This window comes from Eriocheir sinensis, chromosome 34, assembly GCF_024679095.1.
Source record: "Eriocheir sinensis breed Jianghai 21 chromosome 34, ASM2467909v1, whole genome shotgun sequence".
NCBI lineage: Eukaryota > Metazoa > Arthropoda > Malacostraca > Decapoda > Varunidae > Eriocheir > Eriocheir sinensis.
In genome coordinates, this window is record NC_066542.1 from 9,535,169 (window position 1) to 9,557,162 (window position 21,994).

Genomic DNA, 21,994 nt, shown 5'->3' on the forward strand with positions numbered 1-21,994 from the left:
ATGTAAGAGACTCAAGGACGCAGCGAATGTTTCTGTAATCTCCGACGATTGGTAGTTTATTTTTTTATATGTGGAGTTTCTTGCTTTGACCAGTCGTTTTTCATTTTTTATATACTTTGTACCGCTATTATTATTATCATTATCAACTTGAGCAACTTTTCGTCCCTTCAAGAACAACCTGGACCAGTACATCTTGGTTTTCCACGGTGTGAGTTTCTGAAGGAGTTATGTATTCTCCTGTTGACCTGAAAAATGTTTGTGTTTGTCGAGAAATTTTAATTCCTTATTAATATCGATAACTTTGTTTACAGGCTGGGTTGATAAAAAGACGGACAACAGAAGTTTTGCAAAAAGCTACATTGGTAAATATGGAGAATCACTACGCGCCTCCAATATTGCTCCCACGGCAATAATAACATTTCCAAGGAATCACATACTGGTGTACTACTATAGTTTTACCGGCGCATCAATCATATATTGCGTTTACAAGTGATGATAAAAAATAACATGATATTCCTCTCCCTTTCAACAAAATTAAAACACCTGGTAGTGGGGAGGCTATGAAGACCAGGGAAATTGTGGGGTAAAAGCAGCTATTGCAATGATGCTGTCTACCTGAAATGAAGCGTTTCTGTGCTCTATTTACGGCGAAAATATATATTTTGTAAATAAAGCCACCAATGGCCGCACTGTGGGCCATCGCCATTTTGATGGCGACAGTGCGCTTGCTCAATAAATGCACGAAACTTCTCTCTTGCTATAAGGGATCGAATGTTTAAGGAAAATCGAGTATTAAATATAAGAGATTCCGGAGGTCAAGTAGTTGGTTTGAGAGGCTTTTATGTTGATTTCATATGTGCGACGAGTATAATCGGCGTCGCGGTCAGCTGTTTCTTGGCTTCCCCTGCCCGGGTCGCCAATCACGAGTATTTATAGAGGAGAAATGGCGGACAGGCGTGATAGATGTGAGGAGCAACTTTCTGTCCAGTAAAGGTAAGGGGGTGGTCCAGGGTGGCGCAGCCCCCCTCGGTTAACAGGGGGGTCGAGGTGGGAGAAACCCCTCTCGAGTGTATCAAAACACCTCTCCACCTGAAATTGACCTCTCTTTTTGCTGCTCTATACTATCTTCTGTTGTGGGAGCGGCAAGTAGCGTTTTTTTTTTTTCTACACTTTTTGTTGCCCTGACGAAGAATATTATACGCCTCCTATCCATAAGGGGGTCCTAGCAGGAAATGCCGTTTTCGTTGTCCATCATTATGAATATCAGATCTGAAAATATAGGAAAGCTTGTTGTAGCAACGGACTAACAACATAGACGAACTAATGGTAGTGAGCAATAAGCAATTATTGTTACAAATCTAAGTAGAAAATCCTTTTAAAACAATCACGTGTCCTAATTTGTATATTTACCAAATATGGAGTCGTCTGCGAGAAAATCTAGTGACCTGATAATATTCCTTGACCTTAAAAAATAGGGTTGGGAACCGGAACGAACTGATTTGGATGAATAGTAAAATTACTGTTAAAAATGTGTTCCTTTAATACCGGAACCTATATATGAATTATAATGCTGTTTCGAGGCATTTCCCCATGGATATTCCTTGTCTGTGACAATAAGAAATATTTCAAACGAAGTTTTAATGCATTCGAATGTGTGCGCAAACACCTTTTGAAGCTGTCATTATATCGTTGCAGCTGACTGGCAGTGACTGAATAATGCTGAGAACCAAAGATGAAAAAAACTGCAATGAACCTTCTTTACGAATATAGCAATGCAGACCTTGTTCATTGTTTTCCTTTTGATAACGTCAATCCATTTAGGGCATAAAAAGAACAACCTTCCTGTATAGGCAATAAACTACTTATAACAATAACTAAATTACAAAAAAGCTTTATAATAATTATCGAAAACGTAAAACGTATTTAAGGAGTTCCAGTCACAAGTTATGAATTTATATAACGGTATATTGTATAACAACAAATATCATTATAAGGGATTCCTTTTAGAGTTATGTAATCAGCTTTTAGATTAAGCTGATCACAAATGCATGCTTAATGTCAAAAAAGTTTTCTGTGTGTAAGGAATATAAAATTTCGATCAAGATTTGTTTTTGTTCAGGAATCAAATATGTATAACCGAGAGGCCAATCGCAAAGCGGCGGTGTACACGCATGTCATATGGGGTCAACGCAACAAGTGTCACCTCTTGGTAGTGCTCCAGCGGCACGAACCTCCTCCACTCACTCCCCGACGCTGACACGAGTCGTGCGGAGAAGTCTCAAGTTGTGCCCACGTTCAGTAATATCTGTTTCCCAAAAGTCTGTCCCTGCGGCCACCAATACCCGCGGAGGAGGGTCAGTGTTGTAATTTATAACACGTTCCCGGGGCCCATCTTCTGGGGGTTCACAGGCATTTGTGCATCAGACACCAAAGTAGACATTATTTACTGAAAATATGTAATGACTAAGTTGTGTTGAGGTGTTACATAACGCGACGGAAACATAATAATGAAAGGACTAGTTTAAGCGCGCGCGCACTTGTGTGTGTGTGTGTGTGTGTGTGTGTGTATATATATATATATATATATATATATATATATAGATATATATATATATATATATATATATATATATATATATATATATATATATATATATATATATATATATATATATATATATATATATATACACACATTTATCCATTGTTCTTCAAAATATCATTATCATCAGCAGCAGCAGCCTGTACCGTTACAATGCAAGACACGGGCCTCTCAAACGTTTCCATTCGATGCCTCAAATTTCCAATTTCGAAATTGGAATTTCATCACACCATCTGCCATCCTTTGGGTCTCTTTACATCAGTTATTTTCCAATTTGTCAATCTTTTTGTCCATTCGTTGTCCTCTATCCTTCCTCATTGTCCTGACCATTGTCATTTCCTGATTTCAATACCCTTTTTTTCATCTACGTTTGCCTATTGTCTATATTTACAGTTTTTCAAATCCGATATAGTCGTACCGAGTATCTTTGCCTCCATTCCTCTCAGCACTTACCAGTTTCCTTTCCAGAGACTTGCTTTCTCGTATATATAAGTTTTCTACGCTCTACTCCTACTTTGTCTCTTGCTGGTTGTACTTTGTTTCTAAGCCTCTCCATTAGTATTCTGAAGAGTTTCAATGAATTTGTTGCTCTGTTCTACCTCCCACTTCAAGTGGTACTCCTAAGGAAAATTTTCTTCAAGTTTTTCAAAGTCAACCTTTTCTTTGTTGCTAGAAGCTCCATAGTCGTTTGGGATGCTAACGGTGAATTCGGGTTATTCAGCAAGCTACGGCTTATACCCCAACATTATCTTACCTTTACATATATTGAAGTAAGGGCAAAAATTATGAACTTACTCCGTGGAACAGTGATTCCCTTACCTAACTACGACTCCGTGAACCCGGGTTCGAATCTTGGCGCGGGCAATCGGCGTGCAACTCACCCAGTTGTTCATCCTCCCTTTCGGGCTGGTCGGTAAATGGGTACCAGGGGAACCTGGGGAAGGTAAATGTGGCAGTTCTGGATTTCATATTGGCCCGTGTAACGGGGCACTAGGATCATACCCACCACAGACTCATTGGGCCAATGGTACGGAGATGAGCACCGTAGCCACGTGCACCTATAGCGCATGCACCCACCTTTGCCCTTACCTGCCCTTGGAAGCAGCATGTGACTGAACATGAATTTTCTTTCTAAGTAACAGCCTGGACACCTTTTTTTACCGAAACTAGATGTTGATATACATCACTGACAAAGTCACAGTCTACGAAAAGCCAGAAAGATCATTAACTTCGAGTGCCTCTTTTCAAGGAAACGCCATGACTAAGACGATAAAAACTCTTGTACCAGCACTGGTCGCCTGCTTCTTAGTCACTACAACATCTTCAACAGCAAGTAAGTAACTTACAACACTAATTTATCACTTTATTTACTGTTATGCTTTGTGGCTACTCTGTATTTTCAAAACCACAATATGTTTAGCTACTCCAAACCTATATATATATAATAAATATTTGTGTGTGTGTGTGTGTGTGTGTGTGTGTGTGTGTGTATATATATATATATATATATATATATATATATATATATATATATATATATATATATATATATATATATATATATATATATATACGTATATATATATATATATATATATATATATATATATATATATAATTATATATATATATATATATATATATATATATATATATATATATATATATATATATATATATATATATATATATATATATATATATATATATATATATATATATATATATATATATATATATATATATATATATATATATATATATATATTTTTTTTTTTTTGAGTAATCCAGACATCGGCGTAAGAATGAGTAGAACAGTGTTTTGAAAAAGACCATTAAATAAACAATAACAAGGGAGGGTGTGATAAAAACACAGCCCAGCGCGACACTACTGTTGATATGTTTAGGGGTTGAACAGTGATCGTCTACCATAGCAGAGATAGGTTGCCTTGAAAGGAAACTGTAAATAAAAAGTAAAAACGGGGGGATAGAATCCCTAGAAGGATAGTTTAGAAAGGAAAATTTTTGGGAAGACTCGTCAAAAAATTTCGAGATATCCTGGACAATAACAAAAGTCTCACCGAAATGGCTAAGAAAGGATAACCAAGAGTCAGTTAGGAAGATAAAATCACCAGTTGAACGCTCCTTTCATGATCCGTACTGGTTATCAGAGATAGTCAGCAGTTGATAGATGCTGAAAAACTTTCTTGTTATAGTCTGTCGATATTAACTTGAGCCCTTGGACGCGACTCAAGGATTCCCCTCGAGACCGCGCTAGTGCCACATCACTCCATTACTCTCCTCAAAGAGTCGCTACCTCTCTCACTCTCTTTTGCATGACTGTGCAGGGTGCGAGAGTGAGATCTACTTGAGTTGTCCATTGTGTGAGTTAAGCCCAAGGGCTCAAGTTAATATCGATGGACTATAATTAAGGACTGTTTCAAAGGCTTAAGAAAGGTTGAAGAATTAGAGCGATCACCCGTCTTAGGCACAAATTCTGTGTAGGCGTTTTTCCAACAGGAAGGAAAGATAGATGATGAAAGGCAAGAGACGAAAAAGATTGACCGGGCAGGGTGTCAGTACGGAATTACGTTTTTTAAGGACATTATGAGGTCCATTATCCTTCTGAGGATTCAGGCCAAAGGGGGCGTAGAATACACCATTCTTAAGAATCTTAATAACAGGCATAGTGGAGTCAGGGGGAATAAGTAGGAAGAATATGCCCCGAATCGTCCAGAGTGGAATTTTCAAAGAAAGTCTGAGCGAACAGTTCATATTTAGAGACAGATGTAACAGATGGGTTGCCATCAGAAGTAAAGAAAGGTGGAAAAAATTAAGAACTTAAGTTGTTAGATATTTTAGGGTAGATGGGGAGGCGGTGGCTGAGTGGTTACCGTGTGGGTCCCGCGTTCCCCGCGTTTTGAACGATTCTGGTTCGAATCCGCTACCATCAGGGGTTTTTCAGTCATCGCCGAGTGGCCTAAGAATACCCACATGCTGTCTTGAAGACCCCACATCAACCCGGACTCAAAATGAACCGTCCAAGTGAATCAGGAATGAGCTCCTGGAGCAGCATGAGCCAAGAATAGATGGCGCCACTATAAACACTTGCATGCGCCATGACGGTCTTGATCCAACCACCAGGCCCCTAAAGAAAGCCTACCGACACTATAGGCCAGAACGTAAAAAAAAAAAAGCCAGAAGTCTCTGGAAGAATAATTAAAACAAGCGAAGTTTTGGGGCATTATGTATTATTGAAGGAGTTTTTGGTGAGTCGAGGAGTAGATTTGACTCGATTCCGGGAAGAAATGTAAAGGTCATGATGAGCAAGTATTCGAAGGCATAGGTACACCTGCAAACTGCCTCTTTATCTTGTATAGCACGAGAACAACTGTGATTGAACTAGGGGCTTTGAGCACGAGGCGAGTGCATCTAGGATCCGGTCCCAGCTAAGTGAATGTTCTCTAAGGGCCGCTTTCACAGTCACTTTGTTTGTTTTGATCGTTACCAATGGCAATCGATCGACGCTATAGTTTTCCACGTGAAACTGGCCTATGGAGTAGTGGCGACTGCAGAGGAAGCGAAAGGTGTTGGGGTGTGTGCCAAGGTGCGGGGTTGGGCTAACCCCGCAACCGCCATTACCCCATCGGCCAGTTTTACGTGGAAATACTATAGCGGCGATCGCCGCCATTGGCAACGATCAAAAAAAACAAAATGGCTGTGAAAGCGGCCCTAAGAACTGGAGATCCACCTTAAGGGATTGAATTATAGTTGGACGGAGTTCTGCGTTACATAGATTACACTCGGTTTCATTTCATCTGCCCATTCACAAGCGGGAAATTCTATAGACTTGTGGTAAGTATTCATATTATTTCTTTAGTTATATGTTTGAATGTTTGTATACAAAAACCCTCACACCTTATATAAATAGATCCAAGTATGCTGATTTATATCAATAATTATTATACCATACAAACACACGAATTATAGTCTGGCTAGATCATACGCCCTCGAGCTGGGTTTTAAATAATTATGCTTATCATAACTTTCAAGCACATAAGAAGACGTCTGGTTGAGTAAGTGCAAATAAAAAGTATCAGTGTATGCACGCTGCATGTAAATCACATGGATAGCCTAATGTGCGAAACGACATGAAATGTTTATGAATTTCAGGTTGTTTTCAGGCTGTTTTCTTACAAAATTACATAGCCTAGCCTCATGCTATTTAATTCTATTTTAAATATTACCCAGGTGACTTACATGGAATATATTATTGAAATACCATTTATTTCCACTTACTGAGCCGATGACTTTATGTACCTAAAATGAAATGTAGGATAATTATTTAAGTTTCAGTTTGTTCGCGAATAATCTAACAATACTGTTTGATATAAGCTCGTCTGTCGTATGCTTGCATGGTATATTAGCGATGCAAACCGGTATAATTGGGATTTATTTAAATTGAGGTTCTTTGTACATAAACATTCAAAGATATTATTAAAATTGTTTAAATATTTATCATAAGTAACCAATGTGGACAGGTTGATTTTCATCCAATCACGAGCTAGCAAAGCGCATGTGCCGCATCTACGCTCGTGACCAGATAGATAGATGGAATGAAACCAAATATAGTGAGGGAGTAGTAGTGATTGCCACTCAAAAAAACACATCAAATAACTCGCTAAAAGAAAAAAGGAAAATCCACCTCAGCTACGCCACACTTTACAAAGATTTCAAGTGTCTATGGTAATGAACATTTTCCGTCCCAGAACTCTTAAATCATTCTTGAACTGATAGCGTTCGTGCAGCCGAGGGAACGCCTGCCTTATATCTTGCGAATGTATATTTAAGCAGTGATCATTATTAACTTGAAGTCGTATCTGTAATACTGTTTTGGTTTTAGCCACCTACTGAATATTAGTATAAATTTGAGACTATTATGCGACATTAGTTAATAATAATTGATACGAAACACCAAACAAACTCAGTAAATTCATTGATTTTTCTAAATTTAGTAGTTATAACAACGACTGATTCATTCAGTCTTTTTTTTAAATGTTTAATTTAGCTAATTGTGTGTGGGTGCGCTAGAGGCAGGCGATGGCACACACATGCAACGAGCGACACATGAAATACTGACCAAATCGGTCAAGAAGACACTTCAGCAGCGATGTTCTCTCATCTTCGTCTTTGATGATGACAGTTCCACCTTCACAACCATTGAAACAGCACATAACAAGGTACCTGAGCAGTAAGTTAAAACTGTAGAGTATTGCCATTACGTTGCACTCCAGGTAGCTCCAATTTCTTCACGATGTCTTAATATAATGTTAATGAAAAGGTGAGTGAAATCAGGCTTCCAGTGATAATGGACCATCATAATGATCTAACCAAGGACTTGTGTCGACTGTGTCAGCTTCATCTTTTGGCAAAAATATGGATAGAGTGGAGGCTAAAGCTCTTCGTCTTATCAACTCCTCTCCATTTATTGACAGTCTCCTACCTCTTAAATTCCGCCGCCATGTTGCCTATCTTTCTATCTTCTACCGATATTTTCATGCTAACTTCTCTTCTGAACTTGCTAACTGCCTGCCTCCCCCCTCCCGCGGCTCCGCTTCACTCGATTATCTACTCTCTCTCACCCCAATACTGTCCAAATCCCTTATGCAAGAGATAACCAGCATCTTCATTCTTTTATCCCTTCTGCTGGTTACCTCTGGAACAGCCTTCCTTTATCTGGATTCCCTCCTGCCTATGTCAAGACACCTCTTCTCCCGAAATTGACCTTTCTTTTGGCCTCTTACTCTGTCTCGTTTTTTGGAGCAGTTCTTAGCGGACTTTTTTTTGTTGTTGTTGTTGTTGTTGCTTTTTTTGTTTTGATGCCTTTGAGCTGTCTCCTTTGCTATAAAAAAAAATGGAGATTCCAATTTTGACGACACTTCGTTCCTTGCCAATTTGATTGTCAAAATGTAGATCCTACCGCATATACATATATATTTATCGGCACTAATTTTGAATTGGGTCCAGATGACTGGCTCCGACGACTCCATAACTGACGGGGAAGCGGTATTCAAAGTTACTGGTGAGAGGGGCAACGACGCCAACTCCACCTACACCCTGCTTCCCCGGCTGGTGGCCCAGGCTCGACGGGTGAGTGGGTGTCTTGGGGTGGACGCATCTCTCAGAGTTATGCGGACAGACGATAATAAAGTCTATGAGTACTTTATAATAAACAGCACTGGAACTAGAAAGCTTCAGTTTAAAAAGCATTTGAATATTAAAGTCTTGAAAACCCTATATATCAAACCTAAAATATGCTTCTGGGCTTTGGCACCGCATAACTATTCAAGTAAGCAGTTTGCCTAACCTTGGTGTTGATGACCCGGGCGCCGTCATCAAAGAATGCTATTTTCTATCCCTTTTGGGCCCTCTGGAACGGCCCTAGCTGCGGCTGCTGTCCTGGTGCGTGACGGTGGTGGTGGTGAGCGATGATCCCGCCTTCCTGGCTGCCTTCGCGGAGGCGGCTGACAGCGGCCGCCTGATGGTGTGGGAGACGAGGCTGTTGGTGGTCACCAGGCTGGCCAAGACACAGCTTAGCTGGTTGATGCAAGATTACTGGACTTTCTCTATGATGAACACCATGTTCCTTATTTCGTTACCAGAGTATGATGATGAAAGGTAAAGGAAAATATTCCCAACTAAATGATTTTCCGAGATTTTTTCTTTCTTATTTTCTCTTATTTATCTATTTTTTTCTGTCGTATTAAGTTGAGCCGGAAGAATACATTCTCTGCGATGTATAAGGCAATAAATTACAGACATTCCTGTGGTGCTAATTTTAAACAAGGGGTTAACATGGTTGACACAATCAAATGCCGCAGAAAATCTAACTGCACTAGTCTGATTAATGGTCAGAAGTGTATCGCTTGTGATATTTTATTTCCTGTATGCAAATTGACAAGATGGAAACAAACCAAACTTTTTCATAAGACTTGAAAAACGAATGGACCCAAATGCTAAAAGACTTCATTATAAGGTTTGAGTAACTGATATGGGTTTATAACGAGACACAGACACAGGCGTGATGTTGGCCAACCTCCATCAAAGAGGAAAGGCTCCGGCCTTTAGTGGGAGTCTAAAAACTGCACTTCATTTTGATGCAAAGATACTGGAAACTTCTTCGAAAATTCAGAATATGAAATATCTGAAAATTAACCTTGTTATGTAGTTCAGTCTGCCGAAAAGTCAAATTCTCATCTTATCCCACACTATCTAAGAGGAATCCTACTCCAATAACAATCTTTAGTGTCAATTTGTCCTCTCGAGACTACCTCGTCCTACAGGTGCCAGTTGTACGCGCACCTGCCCTACACTCCCCAGGGGGCTCGGGTGGTCCTTGTGGCCAGCTGGAGCATACGTCATGGATGGACATACGTGAATAGACACACTGCTTTCCTTGAAAAATATAAGAAGTAAGGATAAAAATGCGTGTAAGCTTGATCTATTTTTAAGACTCGCCTCAAACCACATAACTGAGTAAATTGTTCTGCCATCAAAACCAAACTCAAACAGATGTTTTCAATTCTAGCTTTCATGGAATGAGCATCAACGTATCATGGTTCCCTGTGCAGCCCTACTTCACGGAAACAAGAGACAAAACTAGTCAAGTGCCTCGTTACGCTGGAAGGGGCTACACTATTCTGGCAGAGCTCGCAGGAGCCCTGAACTTCTCCATTAATTTTCTTCCTTTCAAAGGGCAGGAGTATGTAAGTTTCAAACAAATGATAACTGCAATACATAAAAAATATGCAATCATATATATATATATATATATATATATATATATATATATATATATATATATATATATATATATATATATATATATATATATATATATATATATATATATATATATATATATATATATATATATATATATATATATATATATATATATATATATATATATATATATATATATATATATATATATATATATATATATATATATATATATATATATATATATATATATATATATATATATATATATATATATATATATATATATATATATATATATATATATATATATATATATATATATATATATATATATATATATATATATATATATATATATATATATATATATATATATATATATATATATATATATATATAGATATATATATGTACGACAGGAAATGATATGTCTAATCATTCGTCAAGCTAATATTCATACCTATATTTATATGATGATAATTCAGTGGAGTTATGTAATTAAATTCTAATGTTTATGTGACAGGTAATGCCGCGACTATCTCAGCGTCAAGCTTATATTAGACCCATCAAAGTGGCCTTTTTGCCGCAGTTTATTGAAAGATATGACTTTACCATATTCATTGAACGAGCAACGATGGGTTTCCTCATGGCCAAGCCCACACTCAAGCCCAGCTGGCAAAGTCTCTACCACCCGCTGCAGCCCGCGGTGTGGGGCTCCACCACAGGAACAGTTCTTCTGGTGTTTATCGTCTTTCTGTTGGTGGGTATATTTATGCATATATATATATATATATATATATATATATATATATATATATATATATATCTCTCTCTCTCTCTCTCTCTCTCTCTCTCTCTCTCTCTCTCTCTCTCTCTCTCTCTCTCTCTCTCTCTCTCTCTCTATCTATCTATATATATATATATATATATATATATATAAATATATATATATATATATATATATATATATATATAAAATCACCTTCAGAAGTACCCAGTTCACATTTTTTTTCCCTTTACATCATATTTTGTCTTGTCAGCAACTTACGTTACATAATACAGATAGAGATTTGAGAATGTTTATGAAGTCCCGTCATCTACCAACATCCCCAATTCCTTCATTACTTTCGTTTTCCTTCTGACGTCCTCATTTCACTGTGCTCTTCGAACCGTTCTTTGGTGTCTTTACAGCACATGACAGCTTCCTCGGACATAAGATAAATAATATCTGAAGCCTCTCTGTATCCGCTTTACAACTATTGCTTCCCAGGGATCTCACTGGCATGTCCTTTCCTTTCATGTGCACGTACTGCCGCACCTTTCTACTCTTACTCTTCCTTTTACAATCCTTCCCTATCCGTCTCTCCCGTGCTTATCATAGTTCTGTGTACATGGCCCTGTCACTATGTTTGATATGCTACGATTTACCCTTCAGAATGTCTTTGCGTTCTTTATCCTCCTTGGGCGTGTCTCGTTCTAAACTACAGGAGTTGTTATATATTTTCCGCATCCCAGATGAACCCCAGGAGCGAGGGAAAGAGCGCCGGGGCGTGGCTGGTGGTGAAGCAGGTGGTGGGGACGCTCCTCGACGAAGCTATTCATGGGGAGTTGCCACGGCGGAGTCCGACGCGGGTGGTGTTGGCGGCGTGGCTCATCTTTGCATTCATCGTGGGAACAGTTTACCGCAGTAACCTGACCGCCAGCCTCACAGCTCCTAAATACCCTCCCCGCCCGGAAACTCTCACCGAACTCGTCGACACTGGGGTGAAGTAATTACCTATTTTTTTCTATACGCCTTGCTTAGTCATCATCATTATATTATCAGCAGCAGTCATTACATCAGTAGTCAACTGCAAGACATTTTCCAATGACTAGATTTACTTAGCAGGAAAGTTAAACAATTTTATTCACTATTCTTCGATACATACAAGATTTTCCAAATGTGTCTCCTTTGTATTTCAGGGTCATGATTCTACCAGGTTTTGCTCATTTTATCGTGGGCTTTAAAAAGTCTACTTCAAAAATATACAAATCAGTGAGTGAAAGAATCGAATATGTACCCACCACTCAAGCAGGAATGCAGCAAGCCATACGAGAAAAGTAAGTCCATCATCGGAATTAGTGCCAAAACCTCCCGGTCGATTTCATAGTATCTGTCTGGCATGCACACCGAGGTATACTTACGCGCGCTTGCTGAAGTCGAAGTTTCAACGAATGCGACATCTCCGCCATGACATGTAGAAAAGAGAAGTGAACATTGACCAAGAAGTCGAGAAGGCAATTAAAATAACGAATGGTCAGATAGCATATTTATGTACGAGAGAGGACAACAGTTGGATAACTGAGTATAATAAGACCCAAGGGAAGGCAGTTCATCAGATAATGTGTTGAAATTAAAATGGAGTGTTATATTCAAACTTAAAACTAAAGGATGAGGATAGAAACGAGCGTAAAAGTTTTGGGAGAGGCCCATGCCCTGCAATAAAGGGATGCAGACTGATGATTAGTACACACACACACACACACACACACACACACACTATAAATAATTCTATTGTAAACGTGCAGACATCACCTAATACCCAGTAAAGCCCGATCTTCCTTCTACAGGAAAGCCTTTATGTATGAACGACTAAGCATGAAAGCAATGGTCACTGAGAAGTTCACCAATAAGAGAGGCTCAACACCACTTTACGTCGCGCGAGAAAACATCCTGCCCGACTACTGTGGCTGGCCCCTCACCCCGAACACCCCCTTCAAGGCCAGCCTGGACCACTACATCTTGGCTTTCCACGGGGTGAGTTTCTAGAGGGCTTAGTACAGCCGTTAATTAAGCAGATCTCATCCAAACTGTGCAGAAGGTAATAAAAGCATTGACTTTCATACATTATATATTTAGGCCCAAGAGATCACATTCAGAGAGGGAACCACCTTTAGAATCTAATCCTGTGATTTTGGCTGCCTTCAAATTCTAGGTCAGAGAAACATTTTAGGATAAGAGGTGTGCGTCATGGCTGTTATATTTTACATAATCTTGGGAAATTATTGAAAAACGCCTAGGCATCTCTAGGCTATAGCTCGCTAGGTGACCTTGAATGAAAGGCCAAGGTCAAAGTCATTCTGATGTTCATTTTATTTAGAGAAGGAAGTTTGACTGATAATATGGATAAAAAATGCAATATATTTTTTGGTGTTGGACTGTTTTATCAGCGAAGCAGCAGCGTGAGTCCTCAGTTGTCTTTTTTTTCTGAAGTCCTCTGAACATGCACACAGGGTCGTGTTTCTGAGTTCTGCTTTGGAGTATCTGCGTCGTCCAGTGCAGGATGTTTTATGGTTGCAGTGAATCAGGTCATAGCAGGAGTGTAATGCTTAGGGAAGTCTTGACCAATGTGACGCCGTTGCTGTACAGGATCAGAGGCCTTGATTCCAATTTCACCTTGCCGGGAATTTTTTTTTTTTCGCAACAAAGAAACAACTTCAAGGGCAACAAAAAGTGTAAAAAAAAAAAGCCCGCTACTTGCCGCTCCCACAGCAGACAAAAGTAAAGAGTGTCCAAAAGAGAGGTCAATTTTGGGTGGAGAGCCGTCTTTATACTCTCTTCTTGAAAGAGGTCAAGTCATAGCCAGGAGGAAATAAAAACGAAGGAAGGCTGTTCCAGAGTTTACCAGTGTAAGGGATGAAAGAGTGAAGATGCTGGTTAACTCTTGCATAAGGGGTTTGGACAGTACAGGGATGATCTAGAATAGAAAGTTAAGTGCAGTGGGGCCGCGGGAGGGGAGGAGGCATCCAGTTATCAAGTTCAGAAAAGCAGTCAGCATGAACATATTGATAGAAAATAGAAAGAGAGGCAACATGGCGCGGAATTTAAGTGGAAGAAGACTGTCAGTATCAGAAGGGGAGGTGATGAGACGAAGAGCCTTTGACTCTACTCTGTCCAAGAGAGCTGTGTGAGTGAAGCACCCCTACACATGTGATGCATACTCCATACGAGGGCGGACAAGGCCCCTGTATATGGACAGCATTTGTTTGTGCGGGGGAGAAGAACTGGTAGAGAGGATACAGGACGCCAAACATCGAGGAAGTTGATTTAGTGAGAGAGGAGATATGGAGTTTCCAGTTGAGATTTTGAGTTAAGGATAGACCGAGGATGTTCAGTGCAGGAGAAGGTGACTGCTGAGTGATGTCGAAGAATATGGGATAGGTATTTGGAAGGTTGTGTCGAGTTGATAGGTGAAGAAATTGAGTTTTTGAGGCGTTGAAGGACACCAGGTTCTTCTTGCCCCAATCGGAAATGATAGTAAGGTCTGAGGTTAAGCGTTCTGCAGCCTCCATCCTGGAACCGTATAGTTCCTGTAGAGTTGGCCTTCTATCAAAAGAAGTTGAATACTGTAGAGTAGAGTCATCGGCGTATAAATGGATAGGGCAGTTCGTTTTGGAAAGATCATCAATGAACAACAGAAAAAGAGTGTGGGGGATAGGACAGAGCTATGTGGAACATCACTGTTGATAGGTTTATGGGAAGAACAGTGACCGTCTTCTACAGCAGTGATAGACAGGTCAGAGAGGAAACTGAAGATAAAGGTATAGATAGAAGGATAGAAACCGAAGGAGGGGAGTTTGGAAAGCAAAGATTTGTGCCAGACCGTATCAAAGGCTTTTGATATATCTAGCGCAGCAGCAAAAGTTTCATCGAAACGGCTAGGAGAGGATGCCCAAAACTCAGTTAGGAAAGCAAGAAGATCACCATCAGAACGCTCCTTGCGGAACCCATACTGGCGATCAGAAGGAAGATCAGAAGGGGATAAATGCTTAAGAAACTTCCGGTTAAGGATTAATCCAAAAACTTTAGATAGACAAGAAAGTAAAGCTATAGGACTGTAGTTTGAGGGATTGAAACGATTACCCTTCTTAGGCACAGGCTGTATGGAGGCGTACTTCCAGCAGGAAAGAAAGATAGATGTTGACAGGTTGAGGCGAAAGAGTTTGACCAGGCAGGGTGTCAACACGGAAGCATAGTTTTTAAGGACAATATGAGGCACTCCATCAGATCCATAAGCCTTCTGATGGTTGAGGCCAGAGAGGGCATAGAAAACATCATTCTAAAGAATCTTAATAACAGGAATCAAGGAGTCAAAGGGAAGATGCGTAAGAGGAATATGCCCAGAATCGTCCAGAGTGGAATTTTTACAGAAAGTTTGAGCTAAGACTTCAACCTTAGAGATAGATAAGACGGCGTTGCAGCCGTCAGGGTTAAGGAGAGGAGGGAAAGATGAAGAAGTTAAATTGAAGGAGATATTTTTGGCTAGGTGCCAGAAGTCTCTGGAAGAATTAGAAAAAGCAAGGTTTTGACATATGCTTTGGATGAAGGAGCTTTTGGTAAGTCGAAGAATAGATTTGGCATGATTCTGGGCAGAAATGTAAAGATCATGGTTAGCAGGAGTGCGAAGGCTCTGGTACCTTTTTTTGTGAGCTGCCTCTCTATCTTTGATAACACGAGAACGACCGTGATTAAAACAAGCCTTTTTAGCATGAGGAGTAGAGAAAGAACGTGGAATGTGTGCCCCCATTCCAGAGACAATCACCTCTGTGATGCGCTGGGCACACACAGAGGGGTCTCTCTCCTGGAAGCAGTAATCATTCCACGGGAAATCGGAAAAGTACATCCTCAGGTCGTCCCACCGAGCTGAAACAAAATGCCAGAAGCATCGCCTCTTCGGTGGGTCCAGAGGATGTACAGGAGCGATAGGACAGGATACAGAAATAAGATTGTGATCGGAGGAGCCCAACGGAGAGAACAGTTTGACAGAGTAAGCAGAAGGGTTAGAGGTAAGGAAGAGGTCTAGTATGTTGGGCCTGTCTCTAAGACGGTCGGGAATACGTGTAGGATGCTGAGCCAACTGCTCTAGATCATTGAGGATACCAAAGTTGTAAGCTAGTTCTCCAGGCTGGTCAGTGAAAGAGAATGAAAGCCAAAGCTGGTAGTGAACATTGAAATCTCCTAAGATGGAGATTTCAGCGAAGGGAGAGTGAGTCAAGATGTGCTCCACTTTAGAGTTCAAGTAGTCAAAGAACTTTACATAGTTAGTAGAGTTACGTGAGAGATAAGCAGCACAGGTGTATTTAGTAATAGAATGACAATGAAGTTTTAGCCAGATGGTGGAAAACTCTGAAGAGAGCAAGTGATGTCTTTGCGTACGTAGACGCAACATCCAGCTTTGGATTGATATCTAAGATAGAGATAGTAGGAGGGAACAGAGCAGAGATTGCTGTCAGTAGCCTCCGAGACCTGTGTTTCGGTTAGGAAGAGAAGGTGAGGTTTAGAGGAGGAGAGGTGGTGCTCCACAGAATGAAAAGTAGAACATAGACCGCGAATGTTACAGAAGTTAATGAAGGGAGAGTTCGAAGAGGTATCAAGACACCTCTTGGGTCGAGGGTCGAAAGTGGAGTCCGCTCTGGGGGCATTTGTGGTCCCCCCCCCCCAAGACGGGGACTCCCGAGGCAGGTGTGTAAAGTAAGAGAATCTGTCTTTAGAGAGCATGCTGAACTACTCCCTAGTGTTGATGAGACAATAGGGAAACGGAAAGTGAGGACACGGGAAGGGTTTTTGGTGGGCTGCAGCACCCTCCTCACCTCCCGTATACACCTCACCGGGAGTGGCTTACGCCCGTTTCGGTAGGTGTCTTCCTCGTTGCGTTGATGTCAAACACGTCACTTGTCCTGTTATACATCAAGCCAATCAGCTAGTGATTCAGGCGTTGACGGGAGGGATCCATAGTTAGACTATAGTTGTTCTGTCGATGTAAAAACGGACACTATGTTTACAATAAAAACTTTGCATCTGTAGATAATTGTATCTTTCTTCTCAGGCCGGACTGATAGAGAGATGGACGACAGAAGTTTTACAAAAAGCTCAGTTTGACACCCAGCGACGGCTTTGGAAAGAAGCAGATGGAAGCGACGAGTTTCTGAATGAGCAAGATGCTTCTAACAGGAATATACTCATGGCTCTTAGTCTAGTTCACATGCAGGGTCCGTTATTCCTTTACTTTGCAGGTGCCTTACTATCCCTCGCAGTGTTCTGCAGCGAAAACGCCGCCTCATTCTGTCATCTGGGTCGCACCACAAATACATTACGGCGCCCTGCAACCTCCCGTCATATGTTCTTCTGTTAAAATGAAAGCTTAAACACCAGCAGAATAACCAGCCACTACTGATATTATATTTCTTTGGGTATCATTAACATAGTTCTTCTGAAAATGTTGACCTCGTGCACATGCCGTTCTGTCTAGCGTCGGTAATTACCCTCGGGGACAAGATTAATGGCTGGGTACTTTCCCATCATGGTTCTTCAGCCTTGTCAATCAGTCATCCGTGTGCCAAACCCTGATATGGCTGCTTGATGTCAGGTAAATTGTTACCAAACATCCTATATAAGTGCAGCATGAGGCGTCCCGCTCTCCGTGTATCCCTGAGTTGTCCCAAGTCTACTGGGACATTCGTTCAACTGTAAAAGTGTTGGACCAGTGAAAGCTCCTTGATCTCTTCTTCATTATGTTCTTGCTGTACGCTCTGATGGTTTAGTATGTGTCCATTACGAATATTGCATAATCCGAACTTTTTATTGTGTTTCTCTTACCAGACGGCTATCATAGTTTGCCTGTATCTCAACTGTAATCTTATGTAACTCCCTTTGTTGCCTTTTCGTCTACATGTCATTTATTTAGGTTTAGTTCTTAAGTACAGCGTGCATACTTTGTGGCTGGATTAGGCTCTAGCTTACAATATTTTCTTTTTCTATATTTCTGAGAGCTTTTTATTCTCTTTTTAGTAGCTTAGTAATCATGATAACCTAATGATAATGATAATCTGTTGTTTCAATTGTACTTCAATGTATTACAAGTTCATTGGCTTCATCGTTTATCATAATACTAGTATATAATACTACATTGTGATTAATTTAAATAAAGTGTGCACGATTTACTTTTTTGTCTTGTGCGTGCATGCAAGTTCCTTAGTTCTATCAAATATTAGTTTACTATTGACTCATTCAGTCAAGGTGCTATGCATCTTTGGGAACAATTAGGCCGCCCACACCAAAACGATCACTTTACCATCACTTTACATGAGGATACGACTGAGCCGTTCTTTGAGAAGGGTTTGCTCGTTGTCTCTTTTAAGGAGTAACTGTTGTAGAACATTTATTGTGTATTCCTTATTCACTTACTAGTCTGCATCTCTCCGTAAATTATTTTACTTGCAAGTACTCTAAAAAAAAAAAAGTGAATTTGAGAAGAAAGGAATAATGAAAAATGTGTGAAACTAAATATATTTATTTCATTCCACATAAAAAATAGAGAAAGGTTTCCCCTTTCTGACAAAACAAAAGATCACTCAAATCGGTTGAGGCATAAGAGAGTTATGTCCTTCTAATTGGCAAAAAAAAAGTTTTGAGATATAAGGTATTTAAAGTTTGAGGCAAAGCTGAGCGCGCCATTTAAAGTCATGTATTAGGGTTGCCTACGGGCGCAATATTTCTATCTGTTTTGCTATTAAAAACCCCTTCAGAAACCAGGTTTTACCACGAAACTTTGAGAGACTATTGCCATCATCACAATCATATTTTAGAAACACATAACTAATTTTCGTCAAATCTCAGAAATTATCGTGCAGATCAGTGCGGAGCTCCCTTAACTGAAAGACAAATGAAGAAGCTAAATAATATTATAGATTGGAAATAAATACAGATATAGTTAGATTGATGAATTAATTGATGATTGATGAACAAGCAAATGTAATGAAGTGGATCTAAAGATGAAATAAGTACGATAACCTGCAAGAAAGAGAACTCAGTATTTAATCTATTAGCGAAACGTGTACCCTTTTCTGATCCAAATCGCCAGAAGAGTTCAGGGAATATCCTACCACCTAGTGTGCCTGTAGCCTTTGAAGGGTGAGGATGTTTGTCTGTCTGCCTGTCTGTCTGCCTCTGAGCAAACTTGAACAGGAGCAACAAGAGAAACATGGATTTTTACCACATTCCAAGTCAGTTTTTTTCACAATTGATTCGCTTCGTATGTGTGGAATTGTAAATGTAGGTGCGGGTTAATGGCTGTGGATGTGTGAAGGTATTTATTTATTTATTTTTTTTTTACTTCCTCCAGTCTCCGTGATGGATGGTGATGGGTACAAGGGTGTTAGTGTGCCTACAAAGTAGTCATTGTGTTTTCGTTTTGTTTCTTTTAAGGGGAAAACTAAAGTGGATGTAAGAGACTCAAGGACGCAGCGAATGTTTCTGTAATCTCCGACGATTGGTAGTTTATTTTTTTATATGTGGAGTTTCTTGCTTTGACCAGTCGTTTTTCATTTTTTATATACTTTGTACCGCTATTATTATTATCATTATCAACTTGAGCAACTTTTCGTCCCTTCAAGAACAACCTGGACCAGTACATCTTGGTTTTCCACGGTGTGAGTTTCTGAAGGAGTTATGTATTCTCCTGTTGACCTGAAAAATGTTTGTGTTTGTCGAGAAATTTTAATTCCTTATTAATATCGATAACTTTGTTTACAGGCTGGGTTGATAAAAAGATGGACAACAGAAGTTTTGCAAAAAGCTATATTGGTAAATATGGAGAATCACTACGCGCCTCTAATATTGCTCCCACGGCAATAATAACATTTCCAAGGAATCACATACTGGTGTACTACTATAGTTTTACCGGCGCATCAATCATATATTGCGTTTACAAGTGATGATAAAAAATAACATGATATTCCTCTCCCTTTCAACAAAATTAAAACACCTGGTAGTGGGGAGGCTATGAAGACCAGGGAAATTGTGGGGTAAAAGCAGCTATTGCAATGATGCTGTCTACCTGAAATGAAGCGTTTCTGTGCTCTATTTACGGCGAAAATATATATTTTGTAAATAAAGCCACCAATGGCCGCACTGTGGGCCATCGCCATTTTGATGGCGACAGTGCGCTTGCTCAATAAATGCACGAAACTTCTCTCTTGCTATAAGGGATCGAATGTCTAAGGAAAATCGAGTATTAAATATAAGAGATTCCGGAGGTCAAGTAGTTGGTTTGAGAGGCTTTTATGTTGATTTCATATGTGCGACGAGTATAATCGGCGTCGCGGTCAGCTGTTTCTTGGCTTCCCCTGCCCGGGTCGCCAATCACGAGTATTTATAGAGGAGAAATGGCGGACAGGCGTGATAGATGTGAGGAGCAACTTTCTGTCCAGTAAAGGTAAGGGGGTGGTCCAGGGTGGCGCAGCCCCCCTCGGTTAACAGGGGGAGTCGAGGGGGGAGAAACCCCTCTCGAGTGTATCAAAACACCTCTCCACCTGAAATTGACCTCTCTTTTTGCTGCTCAATACTATCTTCTGTTGTGGGAGCGGCAAGTAGCGTTTTTTTTTTTCTACACTTTTTGTTGCCCTGACGAAGAATATTATATGCCTCCTATCCATAAGGGGGTCCTAGCAGGAAATGCCGTTTTCGTTGTCCATCATTATGAATATCATACCTGAAAATATAGGAAAGCACGTTGTAGCAACGGACTAGAAACTTAGACGAACTAATAGTAGTGAGTAATAAGGAATTATTGTTACAAATTAAAGTAAAAAATCGTTTTAAAACAATCACGGGTCCTAATTTGCATATTTACCAAAAATGGAGTGGTCTGCGAGAAAATCTAGTGACCTGATATTCCTTGACCTTAAAAAATAGGGTTGGGAACCTGAACGAACTGATTTGGATGAATAGTAAAATTACTGTTAAAAATGTGTTCCTTTAATACCGGAACCTATATATGAATTATAATGCTGTTTCGAGGCATTTCCCCATGGATATTCCTTGTCTGTGACAATAAGAAATATTTCAAACGAAGTTTTAATGCATTCGAATGTGTGCGCAAACACCTTTTGAAGCTGTCATTACATCGTTGCAGCTGACTGGCAGTGACTGAATAATGCTGAGAACCAAAGATGAAAAAAACTGCAATGAACCTTCTTTACGAATATAGCAATGCAGACCTTGTTCATTGTTTTCCTTTTGATAACGTCAATCCATTTAGGGCATAAAAAGAACAACCTTCCTGTATAGGCAATAAACTACTTATAACAATAACTAAATTACAAAAAAGCTTTATAATAATTATCGAAAACGTAAAACGTATTTAAGGAGTTCCAGTCACAAGTTATGAATTTATATAACGGTATATTGTATAACAACAAATATCATTATAAGGGATTCCTTTTAGAGTTATGTAATCAGCTTTTAGATTAAGCTGATCACAAATGCATGCTTAATGTCAAAAAAGTTTTCTGTGTGTAAGGAATATAAAATTTCGATCAAGATTTGTTTTTGTTCAGGAATCAAATATGTATAACCGAGAGGCCAATCGCAAAGCGGCGGTGTACACGCATGTCATGTGGGGTCAACGCAACAAGTGTCACCTCTTGGTAGTGCTCCAGCATCACGAACATCCTCCACTCACTCACTCCCCGACGCTGACACGAGTCGTGCGGAGAAGTCTCAAGTTGTGCCCACGTTCAGTAATATCTGTTTCCCAAAAGTCTGTCCCTGCGGCCACCAATACC

General features: G+C 39.8%; 1 protein-coding gene across 10 annotated transcripts in view; it reads left to right on the forward strand.

Moving 5' to 3' along the window:
* LOC127007033 (uncharacterized) overlaps positions 1-21,994 on the forward strand; it is a 64,683-nt gene that overhangs the window by 21,171 nt on the left and 21,518 nt on the right. The window contains exons 1-11 of one of the 10 annotated variants that reach the window (XM_050877522.1): positions 922-993; positions 3,852-3,935; positions 8,630-8,752; positions 9,048-9,280; positions 9,946-10,074; positions 10,191-10,368; positions 10,914-11,150; positions 11,906-12,159; positions 12,353-12,490; positions 13,001-13,187; positions 17,257-18,284. In XM_050877522.1, coding sequence (XP_050733479.1) covers positions 8,630-8,752; positions 9,048-9,280; positions 9,946-10,074; positions 10,191-10,368; positions 10,914-11,150; positions 11,906-12,159; positions 12,353-12,490; positions 13,001-13,187; positions 17,257-17,562 — 1,785 coding nt within the window. In that variant the 5' untranslated portion in view covers positions 922-993; positions 3,852-3,935 and the 3' untranslated portion in view covers positions 17,563-18,284. Of the gene's footprint in view, positions 1-915; positions 994-3,851; positions 3,936-6,853; positions 7,843-8,629; positions 8,753-9,047; positions 9,281-9,945; positions 10,075-10,190; positions 10,369-10,913; positions 11,151-11,905; positions 12,160-12,352; positions 12,491-13,000; positions 13,188-17,256; positions 18,285-20,565; positions 20,644-21,994 lie in introns of those variants that run through there. The other 9 variants (XM_050877518.1, XM_050877523.1, XM_050877524.1 and 6 more) reach the window with 9 other exon arrangements.